Below are 20,000 nucleotides of genomic sequence, written 5' to 3'. Positions count from 1 at the left end.
GTCTTGGAAGTGTAAATGCAACCTGTTTTGTTTCCATTTTAGGCTTTCTTACTATTGGAATCTCATCAATTGCTCGTCCTAGTGGAGATAACTACCTTATTAGAACGATCCAAGGCGGACAGGCCCGAAATCTTCGTAATGATATTCCTCGCCGACTTTGATGAAGCAGCTAAATCTGCCACTTTGGTGGGGTTGTCGAATCGTTTCAGGAAATATATTGCCCAAGGTTTTATCCGTGTAATTTTTGCACCGAATGAGTTTTACTCAGCGCTCTCGAATATGAAAACGAAATTCCGCGATAATCCGCAGAGGATCTTTTGGCGCTCAAAGCAGAACGTGGACTTTGCTTTTTTAATGTGCTATTTCCACGGTCTCTCGCAGTACTATCTTCATTTAGTAGAATTCTACTAGTATACTAATGCAAACGCTGTAATCTGATTGGCTGAGCCATTGCACACTAACAGTCATTAGTATCACCCAACTAGTGGACTAATGTAAATCCTGCATTTTGATTGGCTACGCTACTAGAGGACTATTAGTAATAGTCATCGAGTAGCGAAACTGGCGCAATCGAGCGTGACGCTTTCTTTCGTTTTATTGACCCGTAGCCCTTGCGGGCTGCGGGTCTAATTGTTAATTAGTTCGCAGTGGCTGGAGGACGTCTAGGAAATGGCAACGTTTTTTTCGTTTTTCCAAAGTGTTTCACGAACATTTTGATGCAAATGGATAATTATATTCCCGAGAATTCTAAACGAAGAACATCTACGGTTTCTTGACTTTTAAAAAGTTAAATTATTGAAAAAACTGATGCGCGTGCACACAACTTCAATTTCAAATGACAATTCAATCTGAGCGATCTTTTTCAGGCGCAAAGTTTAATAATACGTCAAGAAATAATTGGAAATCGTTATTTGAAGTAATTTTAGTAAGAATTCTACTAAAACAATTAGATTATTCGTTCTCGATTTCTATGAGATGATAGTTGAGGAGGCCTTCGGCCTAATCAACTATCACCTCACAGAAATCTCGAGCTCATAATCTAACTGTTAATTAGAAGACGATGCACATGCATCCGGCGCCAAGCTTTCATCCCAAGCTCCGTGATTTTATCTCATCGGTTAAGACAACTTGGCCCATTCTGGACGCTTCCTTCATGGGACACGTAGCCAAAATTTATCACGCCAACGACCTGGAGAATCTTGCCATCTATTTTTATATTACCTCATGTACGACGAAATGCCCGTAGATTGGTTGATTACGTATTGGCGAAAGATTAAATATGATGATCCTGAGCATCAAAAGCCCAGTTTTCCTCCAGCTTCCCTTTTTCAACATATTGGAAGTCATTCTTCTTTTGCGGAAAACAAGGGCCGTGATACCAACCCATTTAGGGAAAAATATTTTGACCAGTACGATCTCAAATACAAGGATTTGAATCCTTTGGCTAACATCAGCAGCTAAATGACGTCTAGTCATGGATATTCTCAAGATGCTTACAACAGAGGTTATGGTTATTTCAGGACCAAGAAAGTCAAGAAAGATGACTTTATTATTGTACAGTTTACTCCAGCAGTATCTATACGTGAAGTGTTCGTTGATAAAGGCTCTTATATTGCTCCTGATGATCGTTTTCAGTCGGCAATCGAAATTAATTCAGGCGTGTTCGTAATTTCAGTTTTCATTCATATAGCAAATGGGAAATGGTCAGAAATCTAGCAATTTAAGGATTTCTCGCGTTGTGAATGAATAAGGTCAGCCCGCCGTAGATGTACGCTCTTTTTCTTTGGCCGTTATCGTGTCAACTTGGGATTTTCTGCATGTGAACAACGATTAAATCATCAGAAAAAATCTGATTTTGATAATTTCGTATTGCTTCTGCTTATTAGGCGAATTTGCAGAAATTCTTGAAAGAAAAGTCTTTGTACGCCCTTGCATACGGTGGGGAAAACTGTCCTGTCCTGACAAAGTCCTGAAATCAATGTACGTTAGCAGGAAAGGCACTGAAGTCGGACAACTTTTCTCACTGGAGACGGCATTGAATATTCATGAAACGGAATTTATAATGTCAAAACCCGTATCAGATTGTAGAAAGTGGAAAATATGAAGCATTTTTTGTCTCCAACGGTTTTAATTTGGCCAGAAATGAAATGTGTCGCTCGTGTTCGGCAACTCGCTCGTCACTCGTGGAGTATCGCTAGGTAGGAAAATAGTTGTGTAATGTTGAACAAAATATGTTGTTCCTCGTCAAATTAAACCCAGAGTGCTCGAGCTTAGTATTAGGAGAGGCCAGAGCAACTTAGGCATTTTCTTTCTTTTTGTTTGTTGCCGTGAGAAAAAGACTATTATCGTGTCGTTTCGGTGGGACAGGTCGGTTTTGACTTTCGCTCGCGCTGCGGGGGCAGCTACCGTATGCAAGGTTATAACGTGTTTAAGTAGCCTATTCCCCTAAAACAGTGCGCGCACTATCTTCTCACCTTTTCTCATTCTCAAGTCAGTTCCAAACCTGAGTCAAGGTACACGACAGTCACTAACGTACTTTTCTTAATCTTCACAGGCGAACAGCCTTCTATTTGCCTGGAAAAAAAGATCATAAAAAGTTCCACAATAACTAGACTGGGAAGCTACCCTGAAGGAAAAGGTAAGATTAGAATATCACATTTCAAATGCTATGTATATGTAGCTACGGGGCTGTACAATGAACATTAGTCAATACAATATGAAGGGTAAGGGAGTTAATTACCTTTTTATGCTCTAGTCGGATCCAGTCCTCCCGTGGATAATCTTGCTGCTCAAACTTCGTAGCTGTTTCCGTGGATCTAGAAAATGCGTGTAGAGACACTTTGACTGATCACGTGCTTGTTTTTGGCCGTCAATCTTCAAAGCTACACTTCTCTCAAAATACATCCCTTCCATAAGAAAGTCTTGGAAGTGTAAATGCAACCTGTTTTGTTTCCACTTTAGGCTTTCTTACTATTGGAATCTCATCAATTGCTCGTCCTAGTGGAGATAACTACCTTATTAGAACGATCCAAGGCTTGATAAACCAGACGAGTGACGAGGACAGGCGCGAAATCTTCGTAGTGATATTCCTCGCCGACTTTGATGAAGTAGCTAAATCTGCCACTTTGGTGGAGTTGTCGAATCGTTTCAAGAAATATATTAACCAAGGTTTTATTCGTGTAATTTTTGCACCAAATGAGTTTTACCCGTCGCTCTCGAATATGAAAACGAAATTTCGCGATAATCCGCAGAGGACCTTTTGGCGCTCAAAGCAGAACGTGGATTTTGCGTTTTTAATGTGCTATTGCCACGATCTCTCGCAGTACTATCTTCATTTAGAAGACGATGTACTTCCAGCGTCAAGCTTTTATCTCAAGCTCCGTGATTTCATCTCATCGGTTAAGACAACTTGGCTCATTCTGAACGCTTCCTTCAAGGGACACGTAGCCAAAATTTATCACGCCAACGACCTGGAGAATCTTGCCACGTATTTTTACCTCATGTACGACGAAATGCCCGTAGATTGGTTGATTACTTTTTGGCGAAAGATTAAACTTGATGGACCTTACCATCCAAATCTCAGTTTTCCTCCAGCTTCCCTGTTTCAACATATTGGAAGTCACTCTTCTTTTGCGGAAAACAAGCGCCGTGATAAAGCGAGGGAAAAATATTTTGACCAGTACGATCTCAAATACAAGGGTTTGAATCCTTTGGCGACCGTCAGCAGCCAAATGACGTCTAGTTATGGACATCCTCAAGATGCTTACAACAGGGGTTATGGCTATTTCAGGACCAAGAAAGTCAAGAAAGATGACTTTATTATTGTCCAGTTTACTCCAGCAGTATCTATACGTAAAGTGTTCGTTGATACAGGCTCTTATATTGCTCCTGATGATCATCTTCGGTCAGCTGTTTTGCAAGCAAGTTTTAACAATAAAAACGAACTGCAGACAAATGCAAATGGAATTAAAACTTGTACAGTGTTTGAGACAATTGGAAATTTTCAACAAGGGAAAGTAGAAGTCACGTTCAATGAAGGTAAAAACACATCGTGTTTACGGGTGTTGGTGACACAAGACCAGACTAACTGGATTTTCTTCAGGGAGATTGATGTTTGGCAAGTTTAAACTCAAGTCTTTGTGTTTAGGCGCTAGTTCAGTTTCAAGTTTGCAGGGAGGACTCTTATAGGCAAGAGACTATCTCGTTTTCCTCATTCTTTTGGTCAGTACCGAAATGATCTTTGTGTTGACAGACTCTAACAACAACAACAACCACAATAATAACAATAACAACCACGACAACAATAGAGGTAGTCATAGATATTAACAGGATTGTTTTTAAATTTTTGCGTAGAGGTCAAGATAGAGTTGTAAGAACAGCAATGATTAATTGTTGTGAAAATGGAGGGTTAAGGGTGTTAGACCTTGAGACTCTAGTAAAATCTGTCAGGTTGTCGGTTCAAAAGATTGTACGTTAGTGAAAACGCTGGCTGGAAGTATTACCTCACTCATATGCTTAAACCATTTCAAGGTCTCTTTCTTTTTCAATGTGACTATGATCCTAAGGATTAGAATATATCAAATCAATTCTATGCCGAATTGATTAAGTTCTGGGCTGAGTTTAGAAACGCTGTCTCTGATAAGGACAATAAAAGCTCAATTATGTGTAGTAATAAAAACATAAGGACGGATGGCAAACTTGTTTTTTTATAAAAAAAAAAAAAAAAATTTGAAAAAGCATAACGTTAATCAGTCAACTAGGTTTATCAAAGAACAATTTGGATTCACTGGATGTTATTAGACAAGAAACGACTATTAGTTGTAATTTCTTAGAGTGGTCTGGTTTAAGATCGGCAATACCCTATTTCTTGAGGAAGGATGATGGTGACAGTAATATAACAAAGTTGGGTTTTTTTTGTAGCGATGCTTTCTACGACGTAAGTTTGGCCAAAAGCAAACAGTACTATAATTTGTTAATTCAATAAAAAGCTACCTTACCAAACGCTTCAAAAAAGCTGAAGGAAAAATTTAACATCAGCTATGAGCATTTATTCGAGGTATACCTTCTACCAATCAAAGTTTGCATAGAATTAAACGTCTTTAAGAGATTTTCAGTTTAAGGTACTTAACTATATAACTTGTACAAATAGTCTTTTGAAAAAAACAGGAGTAGTAGACTCAGACATTTGTTTTTTCTGTGGATTAAGTAGAGAAGGAGATAGAACATATAATAAAATGACGTATTACAAATTTTATATATGTGGAAGTTCATCGACATCTTGTCATCGATGTAAAAGCCACGGTTCATAACAACTGGACGATCTCATAACATCAATGTTTCCCACGATAATTGAAGAAATAGTAACTTTACATAGCTGTTGTCGGGTTCCTATGATAAGAAATTCCGTTTTCTCATCATTGAGAAGGAGTTTGTCGTAGTCCATCCATGAGCGAATGGCCTTAATGCAATTTTGCGCGGCAGTTATAGCACCTTGTTGACTTGACAACTCATCCGGCCTGAAGGAGAGATATAATATTCACACTTTTCATAAGAAATAGAAGTTTAAGCCTTTGACACTTTGATATGTAATTATAGACGCATTAATTTGCAGCCTCTTATATCACTGCGCGAAAAGCCAAATATTCAGGCCCGAATTCGCTCGAATACGGATCGGCGCACGCCGCGTATGCCGCAATGTTCTGACGTATTCGATTGCTGCTGACTCGAAATACACCTGGAATATTCTATAGGAATCCGGCCTGTTTTTCCGTATTCAAATTTAATACTCGTGAATGACTCGAAGTGTTCGATAAATCATACGGGCCACGTTTTGGTAGATTAATGTTGCATTAGATGTTCTTCGAAGATATAGCGATCATTTGACTCGAACATTTTTGAATACTCTCAGTCGTTCGAGAGTTTGCGACTGGAACACGAGATGTACGACGCCACTTCTGACGTGAACGTCTTCGAATACTAATGAGTACGTCAAGTATGCTCCAATTTTCGAGAATCGCACGCTATGAATACGAAAGTCATGTCACATTTTTCACAGCCAAAGATGTCTTGCGTCGCCAAGAACGGGTTTTATGCAGATAATATACGCTACCGCGTAGTTCAGTCAGACAACACGCGTGTGTTTCGAAGCGTGCGACTAGAACACGAGACTCATGCGAAGTATGAAACGTGTTCATGTTTGAATACTGAGGCATACGTGACGTTTTAAGGTATTCGAAACGACACACTTCAAGTGTTCTGTGGTGTTCGACTGGAACACGGGACTCATGCGAAGTCTGAAACGTATTCATGTTTGAATACTGAGGCATACGTGAAGTTTTAAGGTATTCGAAACGACACACTTCAAGTGTTCTGTGGTGTTCGACTGGGACACGAGACTCACGCGAAGTATGAAACGTGTTCATGTTTGAATACTGAGGCATACGTGAGGTTTTAAGGTATTCTGAACGACACACGTCAAGTGTTCTGTGGTGTTCGACTGGGACACGAGACTCATGCGAAGTATGAAACGCGTTCATGTTTGAATACTGAGGCATACGTGAGGTTTTAAGGTATCCTAAACGACACACTTCAATTCATGTCTCCTATTCGACTGGAACACGTGATCGAATACTGACGCCAAGTACTGAGGACCCTTACCAAAGCTTGTATATCCCCCAAACTGTGTTCAAACTGCCATGTGTAACTGACACACTTTTTAATTCCTTTGGATTCCTAACAAAACCCACCCAAAAAAAGAAAATTACCAGGACAATATTTATTTATTTATTTATTTTCTTTATTTAATATGTATGTTATCCCAACAAAAGTAAACAACTGCCGTTATGACATCTTCATTTCATTTCAAATTTTATACTTTATTTATAAATAATAAAACTTATATTGTTACTTGTTCGTGTATGTTTATTTTCATCAAACTATGGAAGAATTTACATTGCCAAGACCCTATGTTATGAAAAAGTATAAGGAACCATCTGAGAAGCAAAACCTAGAAAAACACCATGACATTTTGTATGCATTTACTTTATATCTACATGCTGCTTTGTTATGAAAAAGCATAACCATCTGAGAAGCAAAGTCTTTAAAAAACACTAGCACATTTTTTTTGCAAACTTTATAACTAGATGCTGCTGTGTTATGAAAGGGGAAAATGAAGCATTTGAGAAGCAAAGTCTGAAAACCACTCTTCTATAACATTTTGCATACAACTTTCTAACTAGATGCTGCTATACTATGAAAAAGCAGAAGGAATCATCTGAGAAGCAGTCTAAAAAACACTTACATTTTGTATGCAAACTTTAGAACTAGATGCTGCTATGTTACGAAAGAGAATTAAGGATGAATTACTGAATTGCTACTTTGCATATTTAACATCATTATTATTTGGTTCAACAATCGGAATCCTCTTAACATTACCATATACCTTTAGAAGTGTCTCACTCAAAAGGGATGTAGTGCATCCGATTTAATCTGTAGACACTGTATGTAAACCCCATATCAAATTAAAACTTATAGAGCTGGCTATCAAACTATACCAAGGACTTTCAAATAAAATGAATCGCCAAATTTTTCTAGACATTTTAGTGCTGGCGTCCAAACCATTATTATCATTATTATCACATTTTGAAAGCTACATGTACAAGTCAAAGCGAACTTTGTTTCTTGTTAATTTAATTTGTTTCTCAGTTTCTGGACACAAAACACTAAAAAAATTGCCTGCGTGTTAACATATTCAATCGCAGTAAAAAGTTACAGAACATTTCCAAACCAGGATTAAAGAATGGTGGAGTGATCATTCAAAAATCACTCTCAGAGAAAAAATATTTCAAAATAAAAATTAATAGACATGGATGATAAACTAGCTACTGTCCAAAATTTGAGGCAGACTCACTCTGACTTAGCTTTCAAAAAGTGATTTGGACGCTCGCATAGAGAAACACTGAAAAATTTGACAATTCATTTTATTTCAAAATTCTTGGTATACATGTAGATGTACGTGTAGATTGATAGCCAGCTTTATTGGTTTTAATTAGACATGCTAAATGGTGTGGGTGCAAAACACTCTGAAATATATAGGGTAACCTCAAGACAAAGAGCTGAAAATTCAAACCGAGTCCTGAGATCAACACTAAGTGTCGACAGAATTGATGACCAAAAGGTTTTATCACATTTGGAAAGCTACACTGTAAGCACCTGGGTTTCTACTGCATGCAAAAACATACTTAAGATGCCTTTGAGAGAAGAGAGAGTTGTGTTGCACATTAATCAAGTTTAAAGTGCAAACAAAGTATGAAAGGATGTGAGGGCCAGAGTTTGTGGGCTTAAAAACATTCAAAACGATTCAAGCAACAATGTTCAAGGTTACTGATTATGTTTCACTTTGCACTGAAAAAGGTAGGCAAGCTCTAGAAGCCTTTAATTTTTTGCTAGATATGGTGCAAACTTTTTATGCGTTAATTAATCCAATCAAAATTTGAGTATCAAATTCAACATTGTTCTGAATTTTCAGCACTTAACCTGAAATGAGTGGCTAATAGCCAATAGCCACTCTGAACAAACAGAATGAACTGATTAGATAACTTCATGTAGACATGCAAACAAATTCCAACTTAGGCTAATAACCTAAATGAGTAATAAAACTCAATTTTCAATATTTACCTTTGGAAGGAATATGGTTAGTACAGTGGAGCCTCGATTTAATGAACCTCTATATGATGAGGTCCTCAGTATAACGAATGATTTTCATGGCCCCAGTAATAGTAGACTATACGGAAAAGAACCTTGATACAACGAAACCCTGTTATAGTGAACATGCTTTGCCAATTCCTTGGCACTTCATTATATCAAAGTTCCACTGTAGTTTGACATTACTATAGCAAATTGTCTTGAAATTTGTAGCAGTCATCGATGAAACAGGGTTTACATGTACCTTAATATAATGTATATATAAAGTAACAGATGACGAGGTGATCAAATGTAGATTTGACTTGACATTTTATTACTATTTAGTTTCGTACAACACAACTTGTGTGCAGTACTCATCAGATAAAATTGCCAAATGGGAATTTACATCATTACACTGATTTGAATACACAAGCAACCATCGGAAATGTGATAGCTAAAATAAGCGAATGCTTTTACAAAACAAAGGAAAGTTGGAAATTACAAATAAACTCTGTTATTATTGAAATACAAGAGAAGATGTAAAATTTAAAATTTAAAATTTAACATTTTTTAGGAGAAATTTGTTTGCATGTCTACATGAAGTTATCTAATCAGTTCATTCTGTTTGTTCAGAGAGGCTAACTCAGGTTTACAAATAATAAAGTACTTCTCCCAGAGGCGTAGGTTACATCGATTTGAAGTGGGGTTATATTGGGCAGCGTCCAAGTGACTTTGACAATAAATCAAAGTTCAAAGTCACTTGAAAGATTTTAAAGCAAGCTGCCCCATATAACCCCACTTCAAATCGATGTAACCCATGCCTCTGTGAGAAGTACCTTTGTAAACCTGAGGTAGCCTCGCTGAATAAATGGAATGAACTGATAACTTCATGTAGACACGTAAACAAATTCTTCCTGAAAAAATGCTTAATTTTAACTTTTAAAGCTTCTGTTGTTACACAATAGTAACAGTGTTTATCTATAATTTCCAACTTTCCTTTTTTTTTGTAAAAGCATTCACTTATTGTAGCTATCATATTTCCAACAGTTGCATGTGTATTTCAAATCAGTGTAATGATGTAAATTCACATTTGGCAATTTTATCTCATGAGTGCTGCACACAAATTGTATACTACAAACTAAATAGTAATAAAATGTCAAGTCAGATCTACAGTTGCTCAGTTCATCATCTGTTATAACCACGCTGTAGTTTACTACTGAGCACTCTGAAAACAGATCTGCAAATCACCTTGTTTATATGTAAAATATATAGAGACTGACTGGTGAAATGCTAAAATTTGCTTGCCAATATAATTTTTCAGAAGCTCTTACAAAAATAAATCTTAAAAAGTCTCCATGACCCCTAAATAGTCATAAATACATACATGTATCTTGTAAGCCAGAGTTCTTCCTCACAGGTTTTCCTTTTTTTTTTCTTCAAGTAAGGATGTCAGGGATTATACATACATGTAAGGCATTACCAATTTTACTTCATCCTATGATTAAAATACAATACGCATAAAAGGTTAGTTAAGTTTATGTGTAAATCCATACTGGGAAACCTCAAATCAACCTTGCAGTACTAAGGAAAATATCATAATAAATCAATCAGTAAATTTTACACAATAGTTTGATTTAATGGTTTTATTCAATATCATTCCCATCGCTGTCCCTTTTGAAATCAAGGTTACATTAACTTCCAATGTATAGCTTCTGCTTGATAAAGAAACATTTACAACCAGAGGCAATTCCATACATCTTAAGCAAACTTTACAACTGAAGTTTACCCTGGAAACTTAAGCTTAACTCACTCGTACGTACAAGACAACCCGGGAAGACAACAATGGCTTACGTTTTACCTGTTGTTGTTGACTCGTACCTCCGTACGTATCGATGTTTTCACCAGCTGTATGCCACCAAAAACTGCTTGAAATCGTGCACAGAGAAGAAGTGAAGGTAAACTGAATTTTGTCCGCCAAAGTAGAGCGTTTAAACAGTGAAAAAGGACCAAGAGATCGATGCAAGCTTCAACATTTCACACCTTTCAAAAAGGACGCCAAAAAATGTCGCAAGAGCCGAGAGAACATGGTATCTAATGTGGAAAACCGCTGATCCGTGCTTGTTGAAGGTCGGACACTCAATGCTGATGTATCTCGGGTGCTTACCATTTACAAAAACCATCCGGTTGGAAATTTCAGGCATAAAGATTAAACAATTGAATGCGACGTTGCGGGAGAAGGAATCGCTATAAAGTATATCCACATCAGCTAGAGAGACTTAAAAGAGCAGAAAAATAGCATCATCTCAAATCACAGCCCATATTTTCTGAAGCTTCCCTAACGGAATGGCGCGAACCATTTGATTTTCCAACTGGAATTTCCGGTTTTCCCATGTAAATGGTAAGTACCGCTCGTTTCTCTCATTTCGTTACAAGTCGCTTCGAAACACATTTAACGTAACCTCGAGGAAAAAATCTGATTGAAGTGTTTTCGTCGTCGTAATACGTTTTGCGATTTCTTGTTCAAACGTAATGCAATGTTGATATGATGGCAGGGAGTCGACTGAGGAAGCTATTGAGCCGTTATTTAGGAGTTTCGTTGCCCTGCGGGCTCCGGAGTTAAACTCATCCCACAGAGAAAAGATATTTGTCTGAAGGTCTCGGGACTTTCTCCGCTGAATACACCAAAACTTCTCCGAAACGAGCTTGATTCCTCTTACTAACCAAACTTTGCGCAGCTTTACGTGTCTCTAGTCAGTTTAACTTTGCGGAACTTTACGTATCCCGTAGTGTCCAATTTGTGGTTTCGTGCTGTGCAGCACTTAACCACTTCAGACGAGACGGGTCACACAAAGAGAAATCGCTTTGTAGTGATTATCCCGAAAACGTCGGTCAAAACCGAATGACGGGAATTCGAAGTTACAACAAAGTGTGTAAATTTCTTGACTCAAGCGAAACACATGCGCTGCGCCGACAACATGAACCAAAAAAGTACAATTGTTCTGGTCAACGAACGAATATACGGTCGTGCTCCTCCCGTATGCCCATATTCGATAACAATTTTCCAGGTCCACGTTACGGTTGTACACGCCATGAATACTCTAGAATTCTATAGCTTTGGCGTCAAGATCACGTATTCGAGGATAAACGTATACACGCGCAGATCGCACATACTTTGAATTCATAGTCTAAATTTTGTTTCCAGGAGAATGCTATGCACCCGAACTGTTACCTTCTTTTATAAAGTTCTTTTTACAAAGGGTTCGCCATCATACTCTAGGAGTACGACAGATGTGTGGTATATTTTAACGAAAATCCTCGAACGATTATGAACGGAGCGTATTCCACCATATTCGACACGAATATTCCAGGTGTACGTCACGTGTTGTGTGCGGCTTGAATACTCTAGGATTCTATTGCGTCACAATCACATATTCGAGTCTAGAATACTCTAGAATATTTTAGCTTTCACGCAGTGGTTACATAAACCATGTGACCCAGGTTTTTTCTTTTAAAAGTAGATACAGTGTATCGTGTGTGCGTGTTTTTGTGTAAATATGTGTGTGGTAACCGTAAATTCCTGTATACTTAAATTTTTGTAAATTTACACTAAGCAATGCAGTGTTCCAGATAAGCAAGGGGTCTCAGGTCAAAAACCCGACAAGGTCAGCGACATGACTCGGCAAATTAATAAAAAATTTATGATAATTTGGTGGGAACATTGGAAATTGACCCGTTGGAATTCCTCATTGGCACCATACCTTGAAAACTTATCTGGAACCCTGCAGTGTATAAATAAAGACAGGAGGGGAAAAAAATCATCATCAAAACTAAATGTCTTTCGATAACAGTATAGTTAAACTTGAACTTCGCGAACGACCATGGATGATCCAACGCTCCTAATTTGATTATGCAAGTGCTCAGTTGGCGGGTGGTGGTAGATGCGATGGATTTCCTCGACGATCAGCTGTGCAAGCTCATGGTGAGTCAATTACTTTGGGATGTCCTGTTTTGTATGGTAGGCATTGTGCTCTCTGTAGTCTTCCACCAACAACTGAGAATCCATCTTCCATCCTTGGATCAAGAGATTTAATTCTACTCTTCTTGTGGATCTCCTGGCCCATCTCAAGACACAGTATCTCGTCGACGAAAGACTCAACTTGCGCCCTCTTTACTAGATAATTCTGGACAGCTCTCAGTTCGTTCGACGTAAGTGCTCCAAGTAGACATGCTTCGTTCTTAACTCTTGCATTGTTTGCGAATCGCATCACATAAGCTGTAACTCTTCTTCGTTTGGTCAGAGACGAATACTTCTTCCACCCTAACAGCACCTTGTTTTCTGAGATGCACCAGCCCATCTTTCCGTCTTCTTTTCTTTCACGATATCGTTCTGGCAAGGTGCCTTAATCTTATTTTCTGGCCAGAGCTCTGCTGATTCATACAGAAACTTGGGTCCACTATTGTAACAAAAGCCTGCGCCAAGTTCTGTAGGACTTAGTCCCCGGGTGATGTCATCTTCAGGATAAGCCTCTGTCGGCACATATCTCCAACTCACTGCGCCCGCCCCCAGTGTGACCTCCAGATTGCTCATGATTGTGTGAATCTCAGATACCCGGTTTCAGAAGAATGCTTTGTAAGTGGAACTTGTCTGGTGGTCAATGTAGGGCTGTGGTGGAGTCACTAAAAGGTTATCTTCCCTATCTTTGTGACCATCTCTTCTACCAGTGTTTCAGTTAATCGCACAGCAACTAGAGCTACCATGAACTCCCGTCCGCAGACAGACTGTGACTTTAAAGGGGCAACACGGCCTTTTCCCGCAATAAAGACTGCACTCTACTGTGTCATCTGTAAACGTTCGTCTTAGGTACGCACACGCGCCATAGGCATCCTGGCTAGCGTAGCAAACTACATGAAGTGCAGTCTCTCGGATAGGTTTCTGCTCTTGACGTAGAGCTCTCGGAGTTCTCACTTCGTCAAGTTTTTCTGCTTCCTTGCGCCATTCACGCCACTCTCGAAGATCAGCTTCTTTCAACTCGTTATCCCATCCATACTTCAAACGATTCAGATTGTGCAGGATGATCTTACTTCTAATTGAGAATGGGAGGAGGCGTTCTCGCGCATCCCAAACAGAGAATGCCTGGCTCAAGATTTTCCTCTTCGTGGTATCTGGATCCCCCTTCAGTCCGGTAAACTGGAGCATATCTTCCTGGGCATCCCAAACGACGCCCAAAGTTCTGTCTGTTGGTAACTTATCTTCCCGCGGCTCGAGGAATCGTGGAGATTTATCTTGCTCCGGGATGGTTGTCAAGATGTCTGGGTAATTTGTCAGCCATTTGTGTAGGGGGAAACCTCTACGGCGCAGCAACTCTGTCATCTGCTTCCGCATTTTAATAGGTTCCTCGCGAGAATCTGTTGATGGTAGGCCATTATCCATGTAAAAGTGCTTGTAGACTGCTTTCACACACAGAGGTACATGTAAATCTTCCCCATTCTCATCAGCATTTCGCCTCATAATGTAGTTCGCTCTGGATGGCGCAGGCACTTCTTCAAACACTGTTCTCTCGAACTGATGCACGCTTGGTACTTCTTCTAAATAGTCTTTCCATTAGAATCTCACCGCTGGCTTATCACGATCAGGGAGACGAAGCCTATGGTACGTTTCTTTCACATCAGCAGCTATTGCAATTCTTCCTTCGCAAAACCTGAGGAAAACTCCAAAACGAGAGGACAGAAGATCTGGTCCTGTCTAGATCTTATCGTTGAAACTTTGTCCCATGAATTTTGCCAATACATCGTATACTCTTCTGAGACGATCAGGTTTCTTGGGGTTGATGACAAATCGGTGTGGCAAGTACTAAGTCACGTTACTATCGCACTACACTTCCTCTTCGCTCAGCTTCTTCACGTAACCCTTCTCAATATCATCGTGGATTGACTTTGCATATCTCTCTCTGATCTCGGGACAGCTCTCAAACGTCTTCTCTAGGGATTGCAGTCTCTTCTTTGCCATTTCGTAATTGTCGGGTGGAGATGGTTCTCTTCTCTCCAAAGTAGACCTGACACACGCGTCTTCACTCGCACTCTTAAAGGTTGTCTTTCTATTAGTGACAATGCTCGCTTGTCCTAAATCAAACGGGTTGGATTTGCAAGCTTCACCACGCCTAAGGTTTCTATCTCCGACTGAGTCATGACCAGCTGCTTCAGCTCCTCATCTTCAACTGAACTTCTTTCATACATTTTGAACCCATTGTATGGCGATGTTACTCTTCGCTCACCGGGTAACCAATTAGTCACCGCCCATCCAAGTAAGGTCTCAACTGCATATTTTACAGTAACTGTCTAATTTCTCGCGCGCTGATTGGCTCATTTTTATCATCAATAAGAGTACAGAGGGATAAAATTTTAATTAATCAAGCTTTCAAGTTCAACTTTCAGCTGTCAGACTGTCAGCTGTTTAACCAATAAGATTTCATGGACTTTTTTAAGTAGCCAATCAAAAAAGCGAGAAAAGCTATTGACAATGTTCGCGTCATTTTGAATAAAATTCACTTATCTTTGTTTACGACAAGTTTGCGGCGTCTTTTCCCCTCATTTATTCCCGGTTTTTGACCATTTTAGGGTCTTGTTATTGTAAAAAACAAATTGACGTTAGTTTTTTATCCGTCTGTCCTCTTATTGATGATAAATTGCGCCATAACATTGCCAAAGTTTACTGCGGAACCATTCGCCTGCGGCTCGTGGTTCCACAGCCACTTTGACAATGTTATGACGCAATTTATCATCAATAAGAGGACAGACGCATAAAAAACTGACGTCAATTTGTTAAAGGTACTCTGTCAACTTCCGGTTGACCTGAAAGTTTTGAAATTTGTTTTGGTAGAATCAAGTCAGAGTTGTTAGTTCCAATTATGAGTTGCACTGGACCCATGTCGGTGTCATGTAAGTCCAAGTGCTTCAGGTGTTAATACTCTTGCTTGATTGTCACCCAGTTCAACTTCTGACCGGATTCCTACCATTCGGGCTAGGAATTGTCTTCACATATCGCAAGGAATACTTGACTTCCTCTTTTCCGACTCGTGCGACATGGCATTTCTTGATGTGCTGGGAAGTAAACACCTTCTGCACATTTACTCCTTGAATTTCGAGATCAACCTCTTTACCTTGAAGCCCAAGTGAGAGCGCTGAGCTTTCATCAATGTGTTGTGTTACAACCTGAGTCACGCAATGCCATCACTTGTTGTTTTCCTGTTTCTCCAAAGACAACTATGGGAAGCATTTCAACCAAAGCACGACGACCAGTCTCACAACCTGTGTACGCTGATTGGCGATACCCCTCGAAAGGCTCCACAGCCTAACGTGGTGACGAGTCTTCGCCTTCCAGGGAGACAGGTAATGGATCTCTCAACTTCTGGCATTCGTTCTAATTCACGTTTCACTTTTGCCCGTTCAATAAATTATAATTCGACTTCATGTAGAAGGGTATGATGACGCATGTCACAGTTCTCAACTTTGCATCCGTTCCTACTACGACATTTACTGAGACGATTTTAGCAGGCAAAAGGAGCCGTTACTTTCAAATGGTTTAAAAAACGTTTGTATGATTTAATTTAGACAAAGCGGACGCGTACCATGAGATCATTTAAAAGTTCCGTTTATATATGTTACTAACTGCACCCACATAAACAAAGCAAACTGTAGCACGAAAAGGTAATGTAGGGCGGAAGTATAATGGTTGCATTATATCGCAGTGTTACTAATGACCCTGTATCATTTGACTCTGCTGCCAAACAAGTACGGCTTCTAAATCATAGCTTCAAGGTAGATTTAGTTAAGTTCTATATAAAACCACAAACAAATAACTCTTTAACCTGTTCAGTCCTGCAATCAGGCTGATTCATCTTTATTGCGCTTGAGATCAGAGTTTCTCTTCTAGTGCCTTTTTCAAAGGGCCACTGTTTTCGGGTGGGTCGTTACTTTCGGAATTCTTCGGTATCACTCAAACCAATCAAACGTACACAGCCAATCCAATGAACCAATCAAAACTTGAATGAAATACATGTAGCTGTCGTGAAGTGCGGGAAAACGAGTGCGAGCTAGTCACAATTGGTTTTGGCTTTACTTATTACCCGGGCAATGAGGCCTGGGTTTAAATTTCGGCTCTCTTTTTTCACTCGGGCCTCCGTAAGAAGCCCGAGTCATAAAATGCAAGCGTTTTGGTCGCCAAAAGGGGGGTAGACCATGGAAACTGGGGACGAGAATCGCGAAATTGCTCGCTCATCGTGACAGAATGCGGCGTTTGCGAAGAAAGGTTTGGTGAGAATCGCGCCTTATACGTTCATCTCGCATACAAAGATGTCGATCGTGTTCGGAAAGGGTTATCTTGCTTGAAAGCCATGCGAATTATATTGCTTGAAAGCCATGCCAGCCAGGTAAGCAAAGGTCAAACTCAAAAACCTTCTCGTAAGATGACAACCTAGCCGATCGCGGTATGAGTTCAAACTACGAAAACACTGACAAAAAATAGTCAGTCAATGACTGCATGTGGCTACTGTTGTTATTATCTAGAGCATTGCAGTAAAACAAATCATATTGCAATAAAACGAGCTAAATACGAAAACGTTTTTGGACTGGTAGCTCATTAAAAACATGCGACTTGTTTCTTGCGCCGCGCGAAATATGTGCTCTACAAATTTGTAAAGATAAGACTTTCGGTGACTTGAATTAAATATCTTACCTCCAAGTTAGTTGGCTTTCTAGTTGGGCGCAGGAGGAGGCATATTGTGCGGGAAAATGAAAACTTCTATTGTGCGGGGAATTGTGCGGGATTTTTGACTAACCACTGTTCTTGCGAAGTCCTAAGGAAAATCTGCATTGACGATAGTTTAGCCAAATTTATTTCACCACTAGTTCAAATATATTTAGCAGTCTTAGCAATCGCCAATTCTTTTAGAAAACTGTGTCTGCCTGCTTAAGAAAATCATGTTACGTGACATGAACTAGACGAGTATGAAACCAAATTAAACAGCAAAACAGAATGCCGCATCTCCCCTTATAAATGAGTTCCTTTTTAAAAACACTCCTGCCTTGATTCAATAAAAATATGTAGGTTAAATATTTCTTCATGAACTGCGTTAAGGGTCGCAAATGCTCGGAAGTTATCCGCAAAAAACACAACTTGAAAGTTTATACAAATTAAGTGCAATGCAATTTGCGCCTTGTCCTAGGACTGTTGTTTTCGCGAAGGAGTTTATATATTCGCTCTCCAAAAGGGATAATATTCTTTAAAAGGGTTTAAGATCGCGACACGGCAAAAATGTTCAGCTGCACAATTTACTCGGATCGCCACGACCAGTAAACGAACTTCGTACACTTTTCTGCTAGCATGTACAATGTAATCGCCATAAGTTGTAAAAAGACCTGGAAAATTCTTTGCAAACAAGTTCTCCATGAATGCGTAGACAGCTGTGCTTCATTCTTGAACCAAAATGGTTTAAACTCACTTGCGATTGGATTAGGAGGATACTCAAGGAAACAACTTGAATAATTAATATCGAAGTGGAACTCTTGTGCTAAAATATCCTGATTCTTTTGTTTTCGTTGTGTCTGAATACGCGTTTTCGTAAAGTATGATTTGATACTGCGGTGCGAAGCCCGAGTAAACGCTCTTAGAGCGCCTAGTTTCATCCGGTTTTACTGCGCAGTCAGCATCTATGCGCGCCGACCATGCGCGCCTGAAATGGTTGCTACCAGAGCTCTTCGTTTCCCGACCGCTGGTCGAGGGGAATGAACACTCTGGGAACGAGATTACGTTCCGCCATTCTCGTCCCCAGAGCTCACGATCCTTCTGGCCTGCGGCAGGGATTGAGAGCTCTGGCTTGTTCCGATTTTCAGTCCGCGATTCGCGGTGAATATTCACCAATGTTCACCTCGCCTTCGGCGAATAATTGTTAAATACAGCACTACTGAACTGGCTATTGATCATCACAACACAGTTTGCAGACTGAAAATCATTGGATTATATAAATGGCACATCGAAAGATAATCCTAGTTTCAATGCATAAAAACAAGTTATGCGAAGGTGATGTAAATCCCATTGTTATATACCTAGACTTTCAATGAACAAAACGAGCACTGTGATTGGTTGATTACCACAACCCAATATCAAAGGAAGATCTAGAAAAGATCCAGTCCTCCTACAACCCATCTTCTGCAGATCCTAAATCCCTCCAACAAGTGGTGTGGTTTAATATAATGTTCCAGCTTATACGCCGCGGCAGAGAAAATATCTGACTCCTCACGAAAGAATCGTTCGCCGAGCAGGTTGACGCAGTTGGGAAAACGTTTGTTTATCAAGTCCTTGATGAACTGGACAAAAACCACAGGACAAACGATCAACCAGATGATTCTCCAGGGGAGGGACGTATATATGAAAGATCTGAGAGTTCCAACTATCCAGTTAAAACTTTTGAGCTTTATCTATCTGAGCTTAATCCAGCATTATCATGCTTGTGCCAAAGGCCGCGAGCGACGGAAAATTATAGCCGTTCTGATGAAGTCTGGTATTGTAATGTACCCCTCGCGAAAAATACGCTAGGAACTTTCATGAGTTCAATTTCTAAAGAGCTGAAACTTTCACAAAAGTATGCTAGTCATTGTATTAGGGCAACGGTCGTGTTGCTCTTGGATGAGTATGATTTTTAGGCTCGCCACATAATGCGTCTTTCGGGACGCAAATCTGACAGCAGCATTCGCTCTTACTCCAGGCGTCTTTCGGAGGTTAAGCAAAAAGAAATCTCACATGCTTTCAGTAGTGTCTGTTCCGTTGAAAATCTTGAGTCAAATAGCACCGCAATTGTGGCGATGCAAACAAGTGAAAATTCTCTTGGCAGAAACACAGAGCCAAACTCCCCTGACACTATGCAGAATTTCGCATTTCATAGCCAGGAGATTGTAAACTTTGACGCAGGAGCATTTTCTGGAGCAAACGTTACCATTAATTTTTACAATTCCAAATGATTTTGTATTCTAAGGAAAACGACCAATTTTTTAAGTTTACAAGACATGTTTTCGACAGAACTTCTGTCATCTTCAGTTGAATGATTACAAAGCAAGTTGAATAATAAGTAGACAAAAATGCTAATTAAGACAAATAGTAACAAAAGAACGTGAAAAGGTGTAAATTAAAGGGATAATTTTAGATTTACATGGTGTAATTGCTGATTGAGGCAAGGTAGTTCTTTTTGAATATGGATAGCCTTCTTTATCTTGAGTTGAAAGCTGGTAGTGGCGTGATCTAAAATATGAACGCAGTCTATCGAACA

The 20,000-nt window shown here is 39.6% G+C and overlaps 3 protein-coding genes and 2 pseudogenes across 3 annotated transcripts in view; 3 read left to right on the top strand and 2 right to left on the bottom strand.

Annotated features, from left to right (window-relative positions):
• LOC145470393 (alpha-1,3-mannosyl-glycoprotein 4-beta-N-acetylglucosaminyltransferase C-like) overlaps positions 1–1,946 on the top strand; it is a 2,149-nt pseudogene extending 203 nt beyond the window's left edge.
• LOC145470016 (uncharacterized) overlaps positions 1–2,992 on the top strand; it is a 22,431-nt gene extending 19,439 nt beyond the window's left edge. The window contains exon 4 of the mRNA XM_081453847.1: positions 2,555–2,992. Within this exon, the coding sequence (XP_081309973.1) occupies positions 2,555–2,706 (152 nt within the window). The 3' untranslated portion in view covers positions 2,707–2,992. The remainder of the gene's footprint in view (positions 1–2,554) is intronic.
• LOC145469220 (alpha-1,6-mannosyl-glycoprotein 4-beta-N-acetylglucosaminyltransferase-like) lies at positions 2,717–4,930 on the top strand. Its single transcript, XM_081452910.1, has 2 exons — positions 2,717–2,723; positions 2,917–4,930. The coding sequence occupies exons 1-2, from the start codon at positions 2,717–2,719 to the stop codon at positions 4,125–4,127; spliced, it is 1,218 nt and encodes a 405-aa protein (XP_081309036.1). The 3' UTR covers positions 4,128–4,930.
• Positions 4,931–12,656: 7,726 nt separating this feature from the next.
• LOC145469219 (uncharacterized) lies at positions 12,657–13,037 on the bottom strand. Its single transcript, XM_081452908.1, has one exon. It carries the CDS (start codon positions 13,035–13,037, stop codon positions 12,657–12,659), a length of 381 nt encoding a protein of 126 aa, XP_081309034.1.
• A 1,517-nt stretch (positions 13,038–14,554) lies between these two features.
• LOC145469218 (uncharacterized) lies at positions 14,555–16,220 on the bottom strand (annotated as a pseudogene).
• Between the last annotated feature and the right edge of the window lie 3,780 nt (positions 16,221–20,000).

Source organism: Orbicella franksi, chromosome 15, assembly GCF_964199315.1.
Source record: "Orbicella franksi chromosome 15, jaOrbFran1.1, whole genome shotgun sequence".
Classification (NCBI taxonomy): Eukaryota; Metazoa; Cnidaria; class Anthozoa; order Scleractinia; family Merulinidae; genus Orbicella; species Orbicella franksi.
The sequence above is the reverse complement of the archived record's forward strand: the minus strand, read 5'-3'. Positions and strand labels throughout refer to the sequence as shown.

What these genes read in the sequence shown, in the direction of transcription:
- LOC145469219 (XM_081452908.1), bottom strand. Translation starts at nt 13,037, where the DNA reads ATGGGCTGGTGCATCTCAGAAAACAAGGTGCTGTTAGGGTGGAAGAAG.